The sequence below is a fragment of the Cataglyphis hispanica genome, chromosome 2 (assembly GCF_021464435.1).
Source record: "Cataglyphis hispanica isolate Lineage 1 chromosome 2, ULB_Chis1_1.0, whole genome shotgun sequence".
Classification (NCBI taxonomy): domain Eukaryota; kingdom Metazoa; phylum Arthropoda; class Insecta; order Hymenoptera; family Formicidae; genus Cataglyphis; species Cataglyphis hispanica.
In genome coordinates this window covers 5,133,824-5,152,045 of record NC_065955.1, presented here as the reverse complement: position 1 = coordinate 5,152,045, position 18,222 = coordinate 5,133,824, and the positions used below count along the sequence as shown (strand labels likewise).

Below are 18,222 nucleotides of genomic sequence, written 5' to 3'. Positions count from 1 at the left end.
GATCTCGATTTAGCGAGTTTATTCTCCATTCGACGACTCCATCGTTCTATTTAACGTCTTAATGCAATTTAATGGAAACAATTTAATGATCATTTCTTTAGATTGTTAGAAAGACTTTTCTCTTTGGTGAAAACCTTAATCTAGTCTGCTAATCGCAAGGTATAATAAGCTTAAAAATGTTGGAAAGATCATGAAAATATCGTTTGACGTAAGAAATATTTATAGACCCATTTCGCATATATATATATATATATATATATATATATATTTTTTTTAATGCAAATACTTTTTTTATTTGCGAGAAAGGCGTACAAATGCTTGTCTTGCGGAAAATTACAGCTCGAATATATCGCGCCATTTCATTAACAACGATGGAGCATCGTGCAAGAGGCAAGTTGCCGACGCGATCGATACAACGATGAAGATTAATGATTGTCTGGCCAAGTAATTACCGCGTTTTATTACCTCCGATGTGTAACTTCGCGAAAACGGCCTTTCTCGCATCGCGCACCGGCAAGATCACGATCGGATTCGCACCAAGGACCGAGTATTATTCAGCAACATTGATACGCAATCTAAGACAATCCCGAGCGCCCGCTGCACGATCCGTGTATTCTCCGAGGATACAGTACAGGCAGCTAATTCTCGTTTAATACGCCTACATGCATAATTGCTACTCTCTACAGGGACACCTAAACTTTCCAAGCAGTATACACGCAGTTAGGCATAATTTATTCGATATACTAGAACTAGGTGAACCGAATAAAGCTTGTATTTTAGTATCCTTATTCAATTAAAAAGAAAAGAATTGATTTTAAAATGAAGATTAATGCTGTTTAACAAGAGAATGATGTTTATTTATTTCATGTCTGATTCCTTCCGAAACTCGTTGTCGAATGACTACTGAAAACAACTTGGAGAATATTTGAAAAAGCAAAGGAGGAACGTAAGTAATAAGCAGAGATAAACAACAAGGACATAGAAGGTAAACACAAGCGCGACGCGTCTGAATAAATTTGATTACATGAAGCAAATTAAATAATAATATTAGAATTTATTGAATTTATAGAAGAGTCTATAAATAAAGATAATAAATAGAAAATTAATCATTTTTACTAAACAATCCTATTTAATTCTGTAATAAATACAAATATAAAATTAAAATATTTATTATTTCACTTAAACGATTAAGATTTTTCAATTTAATATCTTTTAAATAATAATAATATATATTTATTTAATTATTTAATTTTTAATAATTTATTTTCTTTTTCTCTCAATTAATTGCGAAATTGATAGCAACTCTCGATTTAAAGAATCTGTCGTTATAATTATTAGATGCGAGAATTCAAATGGAGAGACTGTTGATACGTGGAGCTAAATCACAGGTGATCTCGTTCCTCGCTCTTGAATAAGACTCGCGTACGTGCGTAGATAGAAATCTCCCAGATGTGAACCGTAGATTGGAGATCTCTGCGAGTACACCCGCGAGCGTGCGCCGCGTGCGTATTACACGGGGCCGCATCACGGGGATTCGTCCGATAGAGAGACATCGATGACACTATACATATTGACAAGACACTCGAGACCGCCCGGGTCGCTGAAGTTACGCCGCTCTTGTCGAGTCCGCCCTCACTCGCTCGGTTGATACCCTCGGCGAACCCTTCCGTCGCTGGCGATATATCGGTCGTGTTATGCTCAACGAGAATGTAGAAAGAGAAAGAGACAGAGAGAGCGGCAAAGAACTTTCCGCATTACTACCAGCGTTCGCCGCGGGAGTTTTGTCATACTCGGAGCAGCCGACTTGGTCAAGTAGTACTTCATAAGAAAACGAGAGTTTGCACAGTAATAGAAAGTACCATTCGACTATCGGGCATTACCGTTTTTTTAGCATCGCAAGACGCGACAAGGATAAAGAAAGTTTTAACCGGAAACTGGCTAGCCAGCGACGAAAGGGTTGTGAATGATAAGGAATTGAAGAGTAAAAAAAATGTTTCAGAATCTTATGTATAATAATAAGATATTTGCGTTTCGCAAATTAAAAAAATTAAAGATTTTTCGTTTTATTCTGAAATAAAAAAAGATAATCGGACAAATCATAAAAAGGTGTTTAATCAAGAGCTTTTTCGCGCTTATGGTATAGAACATGATACGAGTATGTTTACGCGAGACCTCTCGCAACAAAGAATCAAAGAGAATGAACTAACGAGCCTCGACCTCTCCTGCCTATATGTATATATCTATACATAGACCCGATAAACGACGAGGAACAATGTCCTGCGTTTACTCGACAATACCGTTGGAAACAATGAGCGCTTCGATAGGGAATACCGCGAAACAATACGCCGCGCGATAATAGCGATATCTTTCTGCCGATGCGAAGTCGTTGATGAAATGTACGTTCGTTCGAAGGGTGCGTGCAAGGGGAACGGAATGAGATCGTAAAACGATAGGCACCGAGAAAGAAGGGAAAAAACGAGACGCACGGTAGACGAACGCGTTTCTATTGCCTCATACGCACGCCCGAGTATAAGCGCGACTTGTAAGTTACCAAGTTCGAAATTGCTTAGTTTGCGATTCTATTATCTGGCGTGCTTATCGCGATGGGGTCTCGGGTGGGGAAGTTGCTTTTCGCATAATTTACATGGCAAGTTTTCATTTACGGAATTATTTTTCGCATCTCCCACTATAATATTGCATCTCATTTTTTACCTTTAATAGAGATGAGTGTATAAACATTGATAAATTTTACAATTAATTTACAATTTTACAATTTAATTACAACGGTTTAAAATAATTGTTTTTATTCGGCGTGCCACTTTCATAATTAATATTATCGTAAATAAACAAATGTTTAACGGGACAAGCATAATTATTTTCATTGAGCGTTCGTGGTGGATGCGTATTGGTTTTTTTTTGCGCTCGAGTTTTCCCAAGTATATATAATAATTGCCTTTGTGTATTAATGCAATTGACATTACTCAGGATAAATGCGGAAATAAGATAATAACTGTGGCTTTTGACGAGGCGTAATACGAGCTCATGAAGAAGCGGCGGAGTGAGACAGAACTCTTGGAGAAAAAAAAGGAAAAAAAAAAAAAAATGCTCTTCCCAAGAGAAAAAGCTAGTCGAGGGGTGGGTTATAGCTTCGCCGTAATGGTTTGGCGGCGCGCGGTTGGCGGTTTAAAGACCGGTCAAATATTTACCGGGACTTTGCCTCGGCCCAGACCTCCTTAATAAGTTTTTTATTGCAGTTCGCTCTTTGTTTCCAGGCCGCGCTCTTTCGCGTATTTGCGCGCACTCGATCGCGCTTAACGCGACTGAGAATCCTTTTCCGCCCTTTTTCTATGGCTTCCTTCGTATTTCTCAACATCGACATTCGCTCTATCGGATAAGCTTCGCCAGAAGGGGACGGACAGACAAAGTAAATGATTCCGTAGCGAGAAATATGAATTCTTGTTCAGTGTCACGGATTATTTTCTTTTACGGATTCTGCAAGAATATTATAAAATCTTATAAAATCTTATAAATATATAATATTATAAAATCTTATGAACAAATACGCGCAATTATTGATCATTCTTACGTAATTTCCTAAGTTGAAATTCCAAACCTTACGTAGGCAATGAAAATGTCACATTTTTGCATACGCGTTTGAGGATTTTTTTTATAAAAAAAAAAATTAATAAATTTTATAAAAGAATAACAAATTAATAAATTTCATATGTAATCGATTTAATATTGTACCTTGAAACTTGAAAGATCGACGTAACTAGTATCAAGTCATACGAAAAGTTAATTGCTACATGGTTGGAGTTGGTCTTTAATCCTACAAGTCAAAGCACAATCCGACATTGACAGTGAGATAAAGGTTAAAAGAAAAGAAGGAAGAGACATCGCGCGAACAGCGGTTGAGAATGAGGCTTTGAATCGGGAGCTCATCTCGTCAAGTCGCTCGGGGATAGACATTCTTTGTAGTTCTCGTACATTTTACTAATTAAATCAGAAGAAGCTTTCTCCCTTACTCTCCCTTCTTTTTCTTCAAGTCGACGGATACATATCCAAGTTTTCTTTTGCGTCGTCAGCATGGTCGGGTTATTCCTGCACGCGTTGACACGCAGTTATAAGTCAAAGGATGTTTCTGACATCGTCAGAACAACGTGAGCTTGCAACGTAAATGGATACGCAAGAGAAAACTATTATCCATAAAAAACTCAAATCTATTTCAAAATGTGCTTTTGACGCATGCTGATTGCAAGGAAAATTCTGCGCCAAGGAATTATTTTCATCTCTTAGCCAAATTTGAATAGTTCAAATAAATGAATTTTTCTTTCTTGAAATATATTATGATTTAAATTAAGTAGACAAATCAAATATAAACCGGATGTCTTTCCAAAACATTTTATTCAATCAAAATATTTTTAGCGCACACTCGAGTCATTTTTCTACATAGTTTCCATTAAAATCTAAGGATTTTTGCCACCGGATTGACTGAGTTTTTTTATCTGTATGTCATAAAAAGTAATGGGACGTGTTCAAAGCCGATTGTGCACGAATTCTTCCGTGCGCAATTAGCTTTAGATACGTCTCACTATTTTTTATGACACAAAAATAAAAAAAATTGCCAATTGGGTGGCAAAAATGCTTAGATATTAGTGGAAACTATGACTAGAAAAATGACTTGAGTGTGCGTTAAAAATATTTTAAACGAATAAAAAATTTTTTGAAAAATAAATGGTTTGGTTTGATTTCGGACACGTCCCATTACTTTTTATGACACGCAAACAAAAAAAAAACTGTCAATCCGGTGTCAAAAATGCTTAGATTTTAGAGAAAACTATGTAGAAAAATGACTTGGATAAGCAATAAAAATATTTTGAACGAGTAAAATGTTTTGAAAAAAGTCCGATTTATATTTGACTTGCCCACGTATATCCTCGAATTGTTTTCCTTAAAGCTGATTAAAGAGAGTTGAATTTCATAAAATGTTTCTTTCTTTCTTCTGCTTTTGTGAAAAGAATGTGCAAATTGTCAGTGGTGATACATACATCTACCATATTGTCACGGTATGCTTCTTTCATGGAATTGTTTAGCCTCGTAATGTGACATGATAAAACAGGACGTCTGTTGCATCGTGATCTGCTTTTAGCATAAAATTTGCTTTGGCTGATTTAGCTGAATCGGTAGAGAAACGTCGAGGCAGAAAATTTCCTTTTCCTTGACGCAAAAAATACGGAAAAAATATATACGATTTAAGCAAATTCGCGAACTGATCTCCGAACATCCTGCAAACATCAGGGTCTGGATGTTTTATCCGGAAATTAATACTTCACATTAATGACGGTTCAGTTAATCATCTCGAGAGTACGATATTCCTTGTCGTGCGCAGTTCTCGCTCAAGGCTCTCGATAGATAGCTTCAAACGAATTTGTGCATCGCGTTCCATTCCATTCGTTCGCGAAGTCGAGCGGAGAGACGCGTGCGAGCGGAGGAGAAAGGGGGGGGGGATATTATACATTGAAGCTTTCGAGGTATTGGGGCTTTTGGGATCAAATCCGTTCGTCCGTTCGCGCGCCCGTCAGGCTGTTATAGTATAAGCCGATTATGCCGCTGCCCCATGCGACTCTCTCCATCAGCCTTTCCCCATAACCGTGCCCGCCGCCAATCCCTCTCTCTCTCTCTCTCTCTCTCTCTCTCTCTCTATCTATCTATCTATTTCCCAGCAAAAAGGTTCTCAAACATCGATACGGACTGATTAAGCAAAATCTCTAACGCGAATGCAATAATTGCAACGTTCCAGAGATGCAATAATGGTCATGAAATTATTTTGTGAAATTTTAGTTTTGCAAGATATTCTTTTAAGAGATCCAGAACATTTTTATATATAATTATATATTAATATAATAATATTTTATAGATAATTCAAAATAATTATATATTAAAATAATAATATTTTATATATAATTCAAAGGCGAAGAGCAATTGAAATCAATCGGCAAGGATTATAAAAAATTGCCAAAGGTTTTCTAGCTAGATTACATAGCGAGTAATATCGCAGGTATCTTTTGCAATAAACTAAAAATGTGAGAGGATTATTTATCGCTTGCATACCTGCATCAGTACTTCACCTACTCTTATCGATGTACGCAATATTGCGTCATGGCATTATTGATTAGCTCTCGATATCATTTCTTAAACGATATCCCGTACAGCGTCTCAGTTATCTCACAGCTATCTGACGACGATGAATGCAAGAAAAATTCATCGGGCGAGGATCCTATAGGATCGCACGTGGCACAGTGAAGGATATAGGCAAAGGATATATTTTCAAAGCGTTTTCAAGTGGCGTCATAACATGTTCGAGAGGATAGTCAAACTGTTTTTGACCCGGTTTCTCCGACACACGCCGACACGTACATACGCATATATGCATCGATAAGCAAGAAAAGTGTACTCCGCGTCTAGGGTCCTCGAATGCGAGAATTTGAGATTTATTTGATACGTTTACTGTCTGCGAAATTGAAATACGCGGCGGACTACCGACGAAAAGAGTACGCTCCTCCACTCTCTTCCACAGGACAAATATATGAGATTTTAAATTTTAATATTTCCTTTGCGGGAGAGACGTCTCTCTCTCTCTCTCTCTCTCTCTCTCTCTCTCTCTCTGCGCGTATACGCTTTCGCTCTATATCCCTTTGACCGGACCGGTGTGTTTTTAATACGAAGACTTATTCCAAATTCGATTATAACGTTATAATATATGATTGATTTGAAATAGCACGCAGCGTGGAGCCGGAAAAGATATAGTAAAAACATACATATAGACGGAACATTAACCGCGAACAGACATTACACGCTTACGATATATGAGGGGGAGGGGGGGCGGGGGTGAGGTCCGGGTCAAATTGTATCTCTTTTTCGATGCATGCATTAACGGTCTTCCATCTGCATTATTCATTTATCGTGTACCGAGTGTATACTGTGATTATAGGTTGTTATCGATTTAGATGCACGTTATTGTCAACTTTATTGAATGCGTACACACAAATTATATGAACTGATATGATATTAGTAACAGGATTCGAAACGCTTCTGAAAGACTTTACGAAATTGATTATTTATAATATAAATAATAATATTTAATATTTTTACGATGATAATATGCTATATTTGTTCAAAATATTCTTTGAAAACAATCAATTTGTCTTCTCATCTATCATTATCTTTTTTTTTTTTCAAATCGATTATCCGAAAATCCGTTTATCAAAGAGGATCAGTTCTTCAATTATAATCGGTTTTGATAATCTAATTTTAATCGTAATTTACACAAATTTTTTTTCCCTTTTTTTTTGTTTAATTTACGCGTCTTACAATTAGTCATAAGGACAATATTCGCACCAGAAAATATATTCGAAGACAAAAATTCTATTGGTTGCATACTCTTAATTAATGGCGAATCTTATTTCTCAATCTACTTTACGGAAAATGAAGTTGGATGTCACCAGCTAAGCGCACGAAAGCTGCAATCAGCCGCCAGCATCAGATCTTACATCCTCGAGGGCTGACAATCTAATGTAATTTACTTCCCATCTAACGCAATTAAAGCGCACTTTGAGGTGTGGCGGTACGAGAAATTAGCAGTGAACTTCGGTTTACCGATAAACTTCCTCGTGAAATCGACACCGTCGTCGTCGTCTCGTTTCGCCGTCGTAGCGGAATTTTGCGATGCTTACTAAGCGAGCTCCGAAATCCCATAAACTCAAGCTTCAAGTCACACTTCACTTAAATTTCTCATACTTTGTCGCAAATATCGCCTACATTATGTATACGTGTACATTATCGCGTGTTCTCAACGAGGCGTTGTCAGAGCCAAGAGATAAATCGCAAGGAGAGAAATTTAAAAACATGCATCCTTTCTTGAATCGTTTTCCTTTTTTTCCTTCAACATTTCTATGAAGTTTCGTCTGTTAGGACTTATTTCTTCTCGTGCAAATAAGGGCGCGCATAATAGAAAAGCGTATAAATAAATCATCGGAATATCTGCGCGATATATAAAGATATCACATACCCCACTCGTTCTTTATATATGCATAATACATCAAAAACTTTGCAAAGTGAAATTGTGTGGAAAACACGATGAGATACGACAAGTCTCGTTCTCGAAAAATAGAAAACGTAACAAAATTATGAGAAAAACAATGCGAGTATTTGGTTCACTGTCATGTTCAATCTTACCGTACATCGCGATGGAATCTCGATCGGTCGATTCGAAGAAACGTATAAGGACGGCGCGCGTGTCTTTGAAGAATTGCGTGATTATTGGTGTCGGCAAGTCTTCGGCGGAGTATCGTCTCTCTTCCTCTCTTCCTCTTCCTCGCGCGCGCATTTCTCGAGTAAGCGTTCGCGCGTTATTCGAATGCCGAAGATTTTAGATGCGCGCCGCGCGAGCTTTCGATACCGAGCGGCTGCGAGTGCGAAAAGATAAAGCCCGGGGCGGAAAAGCGACGGTGAATCGGAAAAGCGGCGACGCGCGCCACCCTCGCCATCCCCGGGGCTTTGATATACGACTGTTGGACCACCCGCCTCCCACACCCTCTACGCCCTCGCTTTTCGCCGTATCGCGCTGCCCCGTGACGACTACCAATAATCGAACGTTATTGCGTTACCTTGCCAAAGCTCTTCGACGGTCGCGACACGTGTATGCAGCGAAAGATAGCGGGGCCATAAACCGCTAACGTATTCGCGAATCGTATGCGATTCTCGTCGCATGGCACACGCGTCGTCGAGCGAACAACGCTTACAAACTGCGAAAGCAGGCAACTAACGCGTTCCTCGACTTCATGAATCGAAATAGTTGCTCCAATACGTGCTCTACAACCGCAGAAAGAGAGAGGGAGAGCGAGTTTGGCAGGATCAAAGAAATTATTAATGAAATCTGCAGCCGGTTATGTGTTGCGTTCAAGATGAACAGTTTCCATTAATTTTGGACAACATCTTTAATACAAAATTTATCATAATATATTCCCTTATTAGATAGGATCTTATTGTATCCACTTCTCCATTGTTTTTTGCGTGTTATGATAATAGCTTTTGTTTTGCAATTTTTTTTTTTTTCACGTTATTACGTTTTAACGCTCCTTGGTTCGCTTACTTTGGCGGCAAGGATCTATCTCAGATGCCTGAGTAAGCTTACGTCGTCTAAAACCGTTTTCAGCGATTTATAGAGCGTGAAAAAAAGTGTGACGCACTTGAGTTACGAACTAAAGGAATTCGAATTCTACCAGTGGCTCGATATTGCAGTTCGTTCGACTCGCGTAGAATGTCTGTGGAGTATTGGTACAATCGTCTGCATCTTGCGTGACACGTCTGTGCTAAAATGCGGAAACGTTCGCGCCAGTCAAACTCTTCGCAAAGATATCGTGGATTTTGCGAAAAATTAAAAATTTATTTAATAGAAAATACAATAACGATGGAGAAAAAGTAAAATTTGTAAGCGCACAATTTTAAATGATTTTTTTTCGAATTCTTTGATAAATTTTGAACGATATGGCAAGCATTGTATATAATTCGAATATAAATGCGACATTAAAGTGCTCTTACATACACGCACACATGCACACTTGTTCAATAACACGCAAATATAATTTATTATATAATTTACTTGTATAGTAAGAGAGTGCAGTTTTCAATTGCGAGGAAACGATTTGATATTCCCCTCGTCGCGTCGCGGGATTTATCATTCAGAAAGCGAGGCACATATTTCTGCGAGGGCGGCGTGGATTCTCGACGACTCGTCGAGTCGACGAGACTGTGTCTCGGAAATATTTTCTTCTCGAGGTTAGCGCACCCCGCGATTATCAATTTTCCCGTACCCGCGACACGTTGCCGTCCGTTGTCGACGTTGGCTCGCAAACCGTACGTTTGTTGCATCGCGCTGACAGCCAGAACGAACTTTAACGTGCAATAACGAGCGTTTGCGCCGACGTGGCGACACGCCGCCTAACGCGGTTGCCGCACGTTGATGGATTAGATGTGGGACCGACGTATGACGGATACGTCGCGAGGAAAATGCGATTCGAATTGCGAAATGCTGGCGTGTGGCTGGCGAGAAGTATCTTGACATACATACGTACATAATGTATACATACATATATCGAACCTGGAAATCATTAACTCTTTTCGAATTTATACTCGGGTCCACAGGGACCGAGATGATACATTTTTTTTTTTTTCAGTTTCTTTCGTGTATTTAAAATAGCACCTATTTTTTGAAAATTTTTTCAATCTTGTATTTCTACGCATCTTAAGAGATCTTTGTTAAGCAGATATTAATTAATCGACTGTTTGATCAATTAATAATATTTAATTGATGACATATTTCAATTAACGAAGAGACTGACTTTTGATGTGAAATATATTTTAATTATAGAATAAGCTTTAATTTTGAAGCAATTTCTCGAATTTTCTATGAGAAAATACGCAAATTCTCGTTTCGTTTGCGGCGGGTAATGAATTTTTACGATGAAAATTTGTTTCCAAAACACACAAATTTATATGTATATATACATATATTATATAGATATATATGTTTTTGTGTTTCGAAAACAATTTTTACTTCATAAAAATTCATTTCCCGCCGCAAACGAAACGAGAATTTAGCAAACTAGATATAGTGCTTTTCCGGAGATTTAAAACAACGGTGTGCAAAAGCTCATGAATGCGAGTAACGCGATTTGTGCTGGAAAATAGAAGGGGAAAAATGTGGGAAATCACGGCAAGGAAAAATCGAAATCGAATCAACGTAATAGTAATGCCACGCGTGAAATTAGTTTTCAGCGCGATGCGCGAATCGTAATCGAATGAATATCGATCGGTATCAGAAGGAACCGCGCATTGCTCCATTCGTAGTAATTACCTCTACGTACAGTACCTATATTGAGAGAAGATAATCGATACGTCGAGATGTCTCTCCTGCGAATCACAAGAGCTTATAAATAAATAGGAGCTAATTTTCTCATACATTTCATATTTTGCTCATAATATGCGGATACTTCCTCTTCCTATTTTACGAAACTGAAACGTGGTTTTGCTAAATAAGCTTTCGATATAATTATTGTCACACAGATTATAATACGTTAATGCACACACATATTCACGTCAATATCCCCTAGATAGATATTTAAAGCAGAAATATGATTTTACCCCGTCGCGTATATCAGAATTGATACAGCTTAAAATAGCTATCTAAAATGTAATCTCAGTACACATAAATATAATAATACTATAGTATTAAATAATGATAAAGTTACCTTATGTATTGCATATATTGGGAAATTTAAAAATTCACTAATTATTAACAATACACATAATTTTCATTAAAAATAAATATTGGATAATTTTAGAAATTGTGACAGTAACAAGTTTTGGACAATTTGAATCAATTGCATGTTTAAATAAAGTGAGCTTTTCGCTTTTTTGGCAATTAATTTAATTTCTATGAATTTTATTATTTTATTTACGTTATTAGCAATACTGTGTAATTACTCTAATGTCTCTCACACATAATTATTCTTATCATAATTTTTGTGTTTAGATAGTAGCGCGCTCCATTCCTCCCACCCTCCTACAAGTTGAATAATTGAAAATGTGTGTTGGTACTGCCATGATAATATTTACACGTGTCAAAATTTCATTTCCATAGTTCAGTTTCACCATTCGATTATCATACCCTATTGGATGGCGATCTCATATTGATGATATCATTCCTTGTATCGATTTTCGCGATCAAATAGTAATTCGCTTACCGGGTCGTATGAATCGAATGACTGGAGGTAGAATAGATTAGAATAGATGCATCAATGGCCAGCCAAAGGATATAATGTATTCGATGGATAATATATTCAATCTTTTTTACAACTACAAGAGATATTGTTTTTAATTCAGATTTATGTTTAAAATATTAAGAAAAAAACAAATAACATTATTATTTTTTATGAATAATCGCTTTATATATATATGCATAGTTTAAAATCATAATTAATAAAACTAATATAATTATAATTTTATTTTTAAACAAGATTAAAGATTAAATTTTTTTACAAAATTATATATAAATATCAATAATAAAGGGTCTAATAATCTTTGATTATATATATTATATTTTATTATATATAAACATAAAATCAAAAGAAATTCTTTATCGATTTACTCCTCCAAGCCTTCGACCGTGACATTATACATTGCCAATATCTCTACTGAAAACGCCATTCGATCGCCAGTGTCCTTAATAATGGAATTTGTTATGCCTGGCAGCCATATGTTTCGCCATGCGGTCTGGAGTAAATATTAAGCGCATACTTTAGCGCCTCTGGCAACTCGCCCTGCGGCAGTCCTCGCGGCTCGCTAAAATCCCAACGTCACTGATGATGCGGTACGATGGCCGGTGGCGCGACCGTTGCTGCCCCCGAAATCGATTTTGTCGAAATCGAATGGTCAAAATGCAGCAAGCGCTCGGTACGCTTTTACCACGTAACTAGATGCGTCGAAAAACCATTTGACATGTTTTTTTTCCTTCCCCCCCCCTTTTTTTTTATCTGTCTTTTTCGAGCGGAGAGAATCAACCATATCTCATGCCGCATGATGATTTTTCCATCCCCGTGTGTGATAGACAGCGTTTGCATAAATAATATGAAAAATATCGGTGACGTACTGTAGCCGCACGCAAGGGGAACAGAATTTTTATCGCATAATGGGTTTAATATAATGTTCGCGAAGAATTCCACGGTTTTTCATCGGTTTCCGGATTCCGTGATAAATTTAATCCTCAACGCTTTGTAACGTCGTATAACATACATATACTGGAATGAAGAGAAAGAAAGGATAAGGAAAGAGAAAAGCAATTTCAAGGGATAATAGAAATAAAAATATTAGAGCTACCATGGATATCCGATAGGTATAAGAGCTTCTTGTCAGGAATATTCATTGGCACGATTTTTACAAGTACCGGTAAAATAAACTTTTAATAAAGTTGTATTTATATATATATATATATATATATATATATATAACGGATAAACTGCTCAATCCAGTTACAGAAAAACTGTAACTACATGATGTCAGAAATGTCATATAATTTCCAATTATCGGCGACATAATTGTCAATGCCAATAATAATATATAATTAATAATTTCTCGAAAGATTCTATACAAGATTCCTCCGAGATACATTCGTTTTATATTCTTGTATAAAGTTTTTCTCTAAAGTCGTTACATTTAACTCTATATTCCATTCCATTCGTATATTCGATTTGACATATCGTCGTCAATGACAGTTGCTTCGATATGTTTTTTTTTTTATTTAAAAAGAGAGGAAAACGATATTACGTTTTTACGTCAATCCAGAGTAAAACTATGTTGTTATTCATCACCATTTATTTATTTTTCATCCATTACGATAAAATTTCGGTCAGTCACCGCGATGACCCCAAGCGAACCTGTTGGCCGATGTATATGTTATAACGATCGTTGTATCTTCCAACGATAAAAAAAAAAATCAGGACCATGTCATCCATGTTGTCTATTCATCCTGCTTGCCTCGCGAAACGCCAGCCTTCATATCGAGATAAATAATTTCATTCAACCGACGAGCGCGCTGTTCCCGATCATATGTACACTGATAAATGAATGACGTGAGACCTCCCCCTCCCCTCTTCTTCATATATACAAAAATTACGTATGCTTATCGTATTATCGAATTTTTACGTGATCTAAATTCTAGTTCAATCTCTATTGTTGTTCGTTGTGCATTGTCATTTCTTATTGCGTACATTCTTGCCTAAAATCATCGACAAAGAAGAGCTAATACTTACATTATAACTTAGATGAAATCTTCTAAATGTAATATTTAAGTAAAATTACTTTAATTGTGTTATCTGTAGTATTAAATATTTTGAGATTCGTTTTCCCTTTTATTTTAATTTTTCCAAATTACCATAAGATCGTCCCAGAATCAAGAGAGATAATGCGTAAGGTGTCGGAGAAGAAGCTCGACGTAAAAATAATGATCCGCTTCGCCCTCGGATGTCCAGCTTCGCTTCACGTGTGCGGCACGGTATTGAAAATCGCGATACAGGGACACGCGGACATCGGGAGGAAGCGAGAGAGGGATTGAGCGAGAGGGTAAGAGGAGAAAAGGGCGGGAGGGGGGGGGAGGGGAAGAGGAGCGGCGAAGAGGACGAGTCACAAAGAGAGGCGATCGGGGATGGAGAGGAGCGCGAGAGGTGGTGAGAGGGCGAGTATCGCGATACTCCATCGGACAGAAATCGATACAGGGACGGCCGGGGTAACCGAGTGCGAGGGGGGAGAGAGAGAGGGGGGGGAGGGGTCGGGTTGCCAGCCGGGGGTTTCTGTATTTTTCGCGAAAGCATTACGAACTCGTCCGCAAATATCTCCGGCGCATGGCTCTCAGCTATGCTCGGGGATTTGCGCGACAGCTATGCCGGATGCGGCTCTTCTTCGCGATTTCCCCGTCGTAGTGTCGCGACACCGGCCGTCATACATTCAATTTCGCCGAAATTAATTCTCGACGTGTCATAGATCTCGACGTGTCTCTCGAATTATCGTCGCGATAAACCGACGCGATAGAGACGCGTATACTTTTGTATCAACAAACCTTCGATACATCTTTCCAAAGTGTCAAAGACTCGATCCTTCTCCTCTTGTTTATTTTCCATCTCTCCTCTCTCACGATTTTTTTTTCTTTTTTTCGTTGAGGAACAATTTCGAGAACGGGATAGAGATCGGCGTTTGGGCGCAACGCGCGCGCGAAGTTTTCCACCCCGTGCCGGATGAGAACCACCATGTGCTCTTCGCCACGTAGTGTTGGCAGAGTGCTCGTGATCGATTACTCGTCATCCGCGCGCGATGTCCCGAGTTCGACGCCCACCGCCCGCTGCCAAACCAAACGTATTCCTTTCTTTTTTCCTCCTCTCTATTTTTTTTTCTCGCTCCCTCTCCCGCACACATTCGTCCTCGCTCCTACCTTCCACGTGGTCATCGACCGTGGACGGAGCGTGGTGGTGCGCGCGACGTAGATGCTCACCGCGAAACGGACGCGTTTTTCGCCTTTTCCCTTCACCAACGACTGGAGACGAGTTATTCTGCAAGTTCACGAAGCGTCAAATCGGAGTCACTTTCCCCGAACGTTCGCGCTCCGATGGAGGCTACGAATTTTTATTCTGTCTGTTCTACGCTCGCGTGTTCGTGAAAAGAGAGACGTGGCAATATTGATAAAAATGCGAAGATGCAAGAAACGCATTCGTGACACGTCGTTTTTGCGTCTCTCTCATCGACCCACTTTGCATATTGAAATTGTATCTCCCGAAAACTTTGTGCGATTCTTAAAAGATGCGAAACTTCCATTTGCCTACATTTTCTCTTATGTATATTTTATTATTGGGCGAAGAAACACTTTTGTCATAATTGAACGATTCACCGAACAATTCATCAAATGCTCATTGAACGAACAAACTTGCTTCCACCTCCGTAAATATAGCGATAATATTATCGCGGACAAACTTTATTTCCCTCGTCCCATTACGCGAGACAGTTTAATTAAGTAAAATAAGATGGAGAAAAAAATTTTTTCTCTATAGTAACAATTTGTGCGAATCGTTTTCTAACTCGGCAAGTATTTCGCCAACATTGCGGAATAACTCATTGTCGCGAAGGGGGAGTGTTGCCGAGACCGAGAAGTTTATAATGAGTGTGACTTGCTACCAAAGTTTTGCCGAAACTTTCAAATATAGTCTCTGCTTCAAAAGTCCATTCAAATCATTGCCGATCCTACGCTAATGACTCCAATAATCAACATCGGAAGAACGCCGACATGCGTAATTGCTCGAGCAGGATTTTATGTTAACGTTAGACTTACCGATCAGTAGGAGCAGCAATAATGTCGACTCCATTCCCAAAACCCTAGTGTAGTCCAGATGTAATCAGCTCAACACATTCTTGAAACTCTCCTGAAACAAAGTATGCAGCGAGAAGATTAGAGAGATAAGCTCTTAATCCAGAGTTTCCGGTAATTGATCGAGAGCGAATAATTGAATTGAAAGCGCAAAACTAAAAAGAGATTAAGCAAACGGTTTCTAATCCGCTAATGTTATGCGCGCGCTTTTGAAGCAGGTAGAATTTTTGCTTTCAGTTAAGCGCTTTATTTTTCATTCAGTTTCAATATGTAACGAGAAAATCATAGCCATCGCATAAAAAAAAATAAAAAATACGTAGTAATCATGAATCACATATAACGAAAGTAGTACATCGGAATAATAACATTTCATGAATTTGAAGGGAATTCCTTAATTTTGCATGCTCATGATAATTTAACAATGTTCAGCGTGTAGGAATGCGCGATTCGCGCGAAAGTGTCAAGAGACAATTATTATTATATAATTACATGCGCAACCGGACAGCTCTTACACGCATATACACACATAGATGCGCTCGCTCGCGCGGAGCTATGATAAAACGCTCGGTTTGCGACGTCAAGAACATATGTAGCGCGCGTTACGTCAAATGGTTCGAGCGTGGATCGATGGCCAAAGTCGGGCAGAACAATGGTAAAAGGGCAGAAAGATAGAACGCGGCGGCAAGGGATTGTCGGATAAAACGTTTCGGCGACGAGGCTTGGGTGTAGGATTCGGGGCAGGGATATGGTGGATGTAGCGAGGGGAAAGGAGGGAGAGAGAGAGAGAGAGGAAACGTTCCCGTACCGGAAGCGCAACGGCGGCCATTTTTCACGGTGCGGACATCCGTTTCCGGTCCACGATCACCACGAAACACAAACAAAAATGGTGGATTCGGGGCGAAGACGAGGACAGAGGAGGGCGGGGAGATACGGAGCGAAAGAGGAAAATGGGAAAGACGGAAATCAAGTGCCGTGAGACAGAGGGGGTCGCGAGGCGGAAAAAGAACGAGCGGCTTGACGACACGACGGCGGTTCTGTCGTCCATTGGAAGTTTTCTCTCTCTTTATCTTTTTGGGTTTTTTTTCTTTTTATCATTTTCTCTTTCGCCATCTCCGTTGCCATCGCCTCGTTGCGTTTACGTGTCACATGTGTAGAATACTCCTCAATCATTCAGGGTGTATCTTCAAGATTTTCTTCAGCTTTAAAAGCTTTTTCCTTATGCGCTAACATACGCGAGATCGAAAACTTTTACGACGCTTAGCAGTATCGGTGTATCGGCCTTATACTTTCATCTCTGAACTGTCTTTTTAGATCCATACTTCAATCACTATCGCAGCGTTCAAGTTAAAACTCGAAAATCATGAAAGTATGACAGGGAATGAAGGGAAAAGAAAAACACGACTTTTTAAGTAGCAAATATTAACTTCAATCTTACTTTAGTTGATTCTTTGTCTCGTTGTAAGATTAAAACTCTCGAAAGTGGGCAAAGAAACTATGAAAGTAAAGTCAATATTTTAACGAATGCGTTCGCAAACTCTTATAAAAAATGGAACAAAGAATAGCGATTAGATTGTGAGAATATGCATTTTACACATTTTAACCCGTTATACGAAAAAGCAAGGAGAGAGACGCGCGGGGAGATAAAAGCATCTTGAGCGGTAATAATCCGAGTTTCGCGGATATAAGGTAGTCGTCTTTGTGGTTCGACGCCAACGAGAACACACCCGGCCATCCTTGCCAATCTCCGCCCTCGCCGTTCTCAATTTCCATCGCTCTCCTCGGCGTAATAAAGCCTCTTTGTCTTCCAGAGGCCGTCGGCGACGGTCTCCTCTCGCGGTTCGCGCCAAGCGTCGTGAAACGAGAGAATGGAAATTTACTTTTCTAGGACGGGGCACGTCTTCGAGCGGCCCCAGGTCGATTACCGTATCGGGCGACAAGGACGAATGAGCCCGGCGTAACTTGGCACCGATCCGGGCACAAACGAGCTTTTGAAGTGCACCTTCTCGATATCATAACATGAGCTTGTCAAGAAGATTAAGATAAGCGACATGTGAGGGATTGTGGAATTTCTTATCAAAACCCCAGGGAAAAGGAGGGTGGAATTTTATCATTTGTCTCCCCGATTCAATTTTTATCGAACTAAAGATTTCTTAAAGTCAAACGGTTTGGTCTTTTCTAATTTAATTCAACAAAACTCTTCAATTTTCGAAATATTAATCAGAACATATTTATTCGAATCAAAGCAAGAGATTCCC

General features: G+C 39.0%; 1 protein-coding gene across 4 annotated transcripts in view; it reads right to left on the bottom strand.

Annotated features, from left to right (window-relative positions):
* The window catches only part of LOC126859125 (cell adhesion molecule Dscam2), a 96,005-nt gene that overhangs the window by 32,318 nt on the left and 45,465 nt on the right, over window positions 1–18,222 (bottom strand). For all 4 annotated transcript variants that reach the window (XM_050610101.1, XM_050610103.1, XM_050610104.1 and 1 more), the window contains exon 3: window positions 15,932–16,022. In XM_050610101.1, coding sequence (XP_050466058.1) covers window positions 15,932–15,965 — 34 coding nt within the window. In that variant the 5' untranslated portion in view covers window positions 15,966–16,022. The remainder of the gene's footprint in view (window positions 1–15,931; window positions 16,023–18,222) is intronic.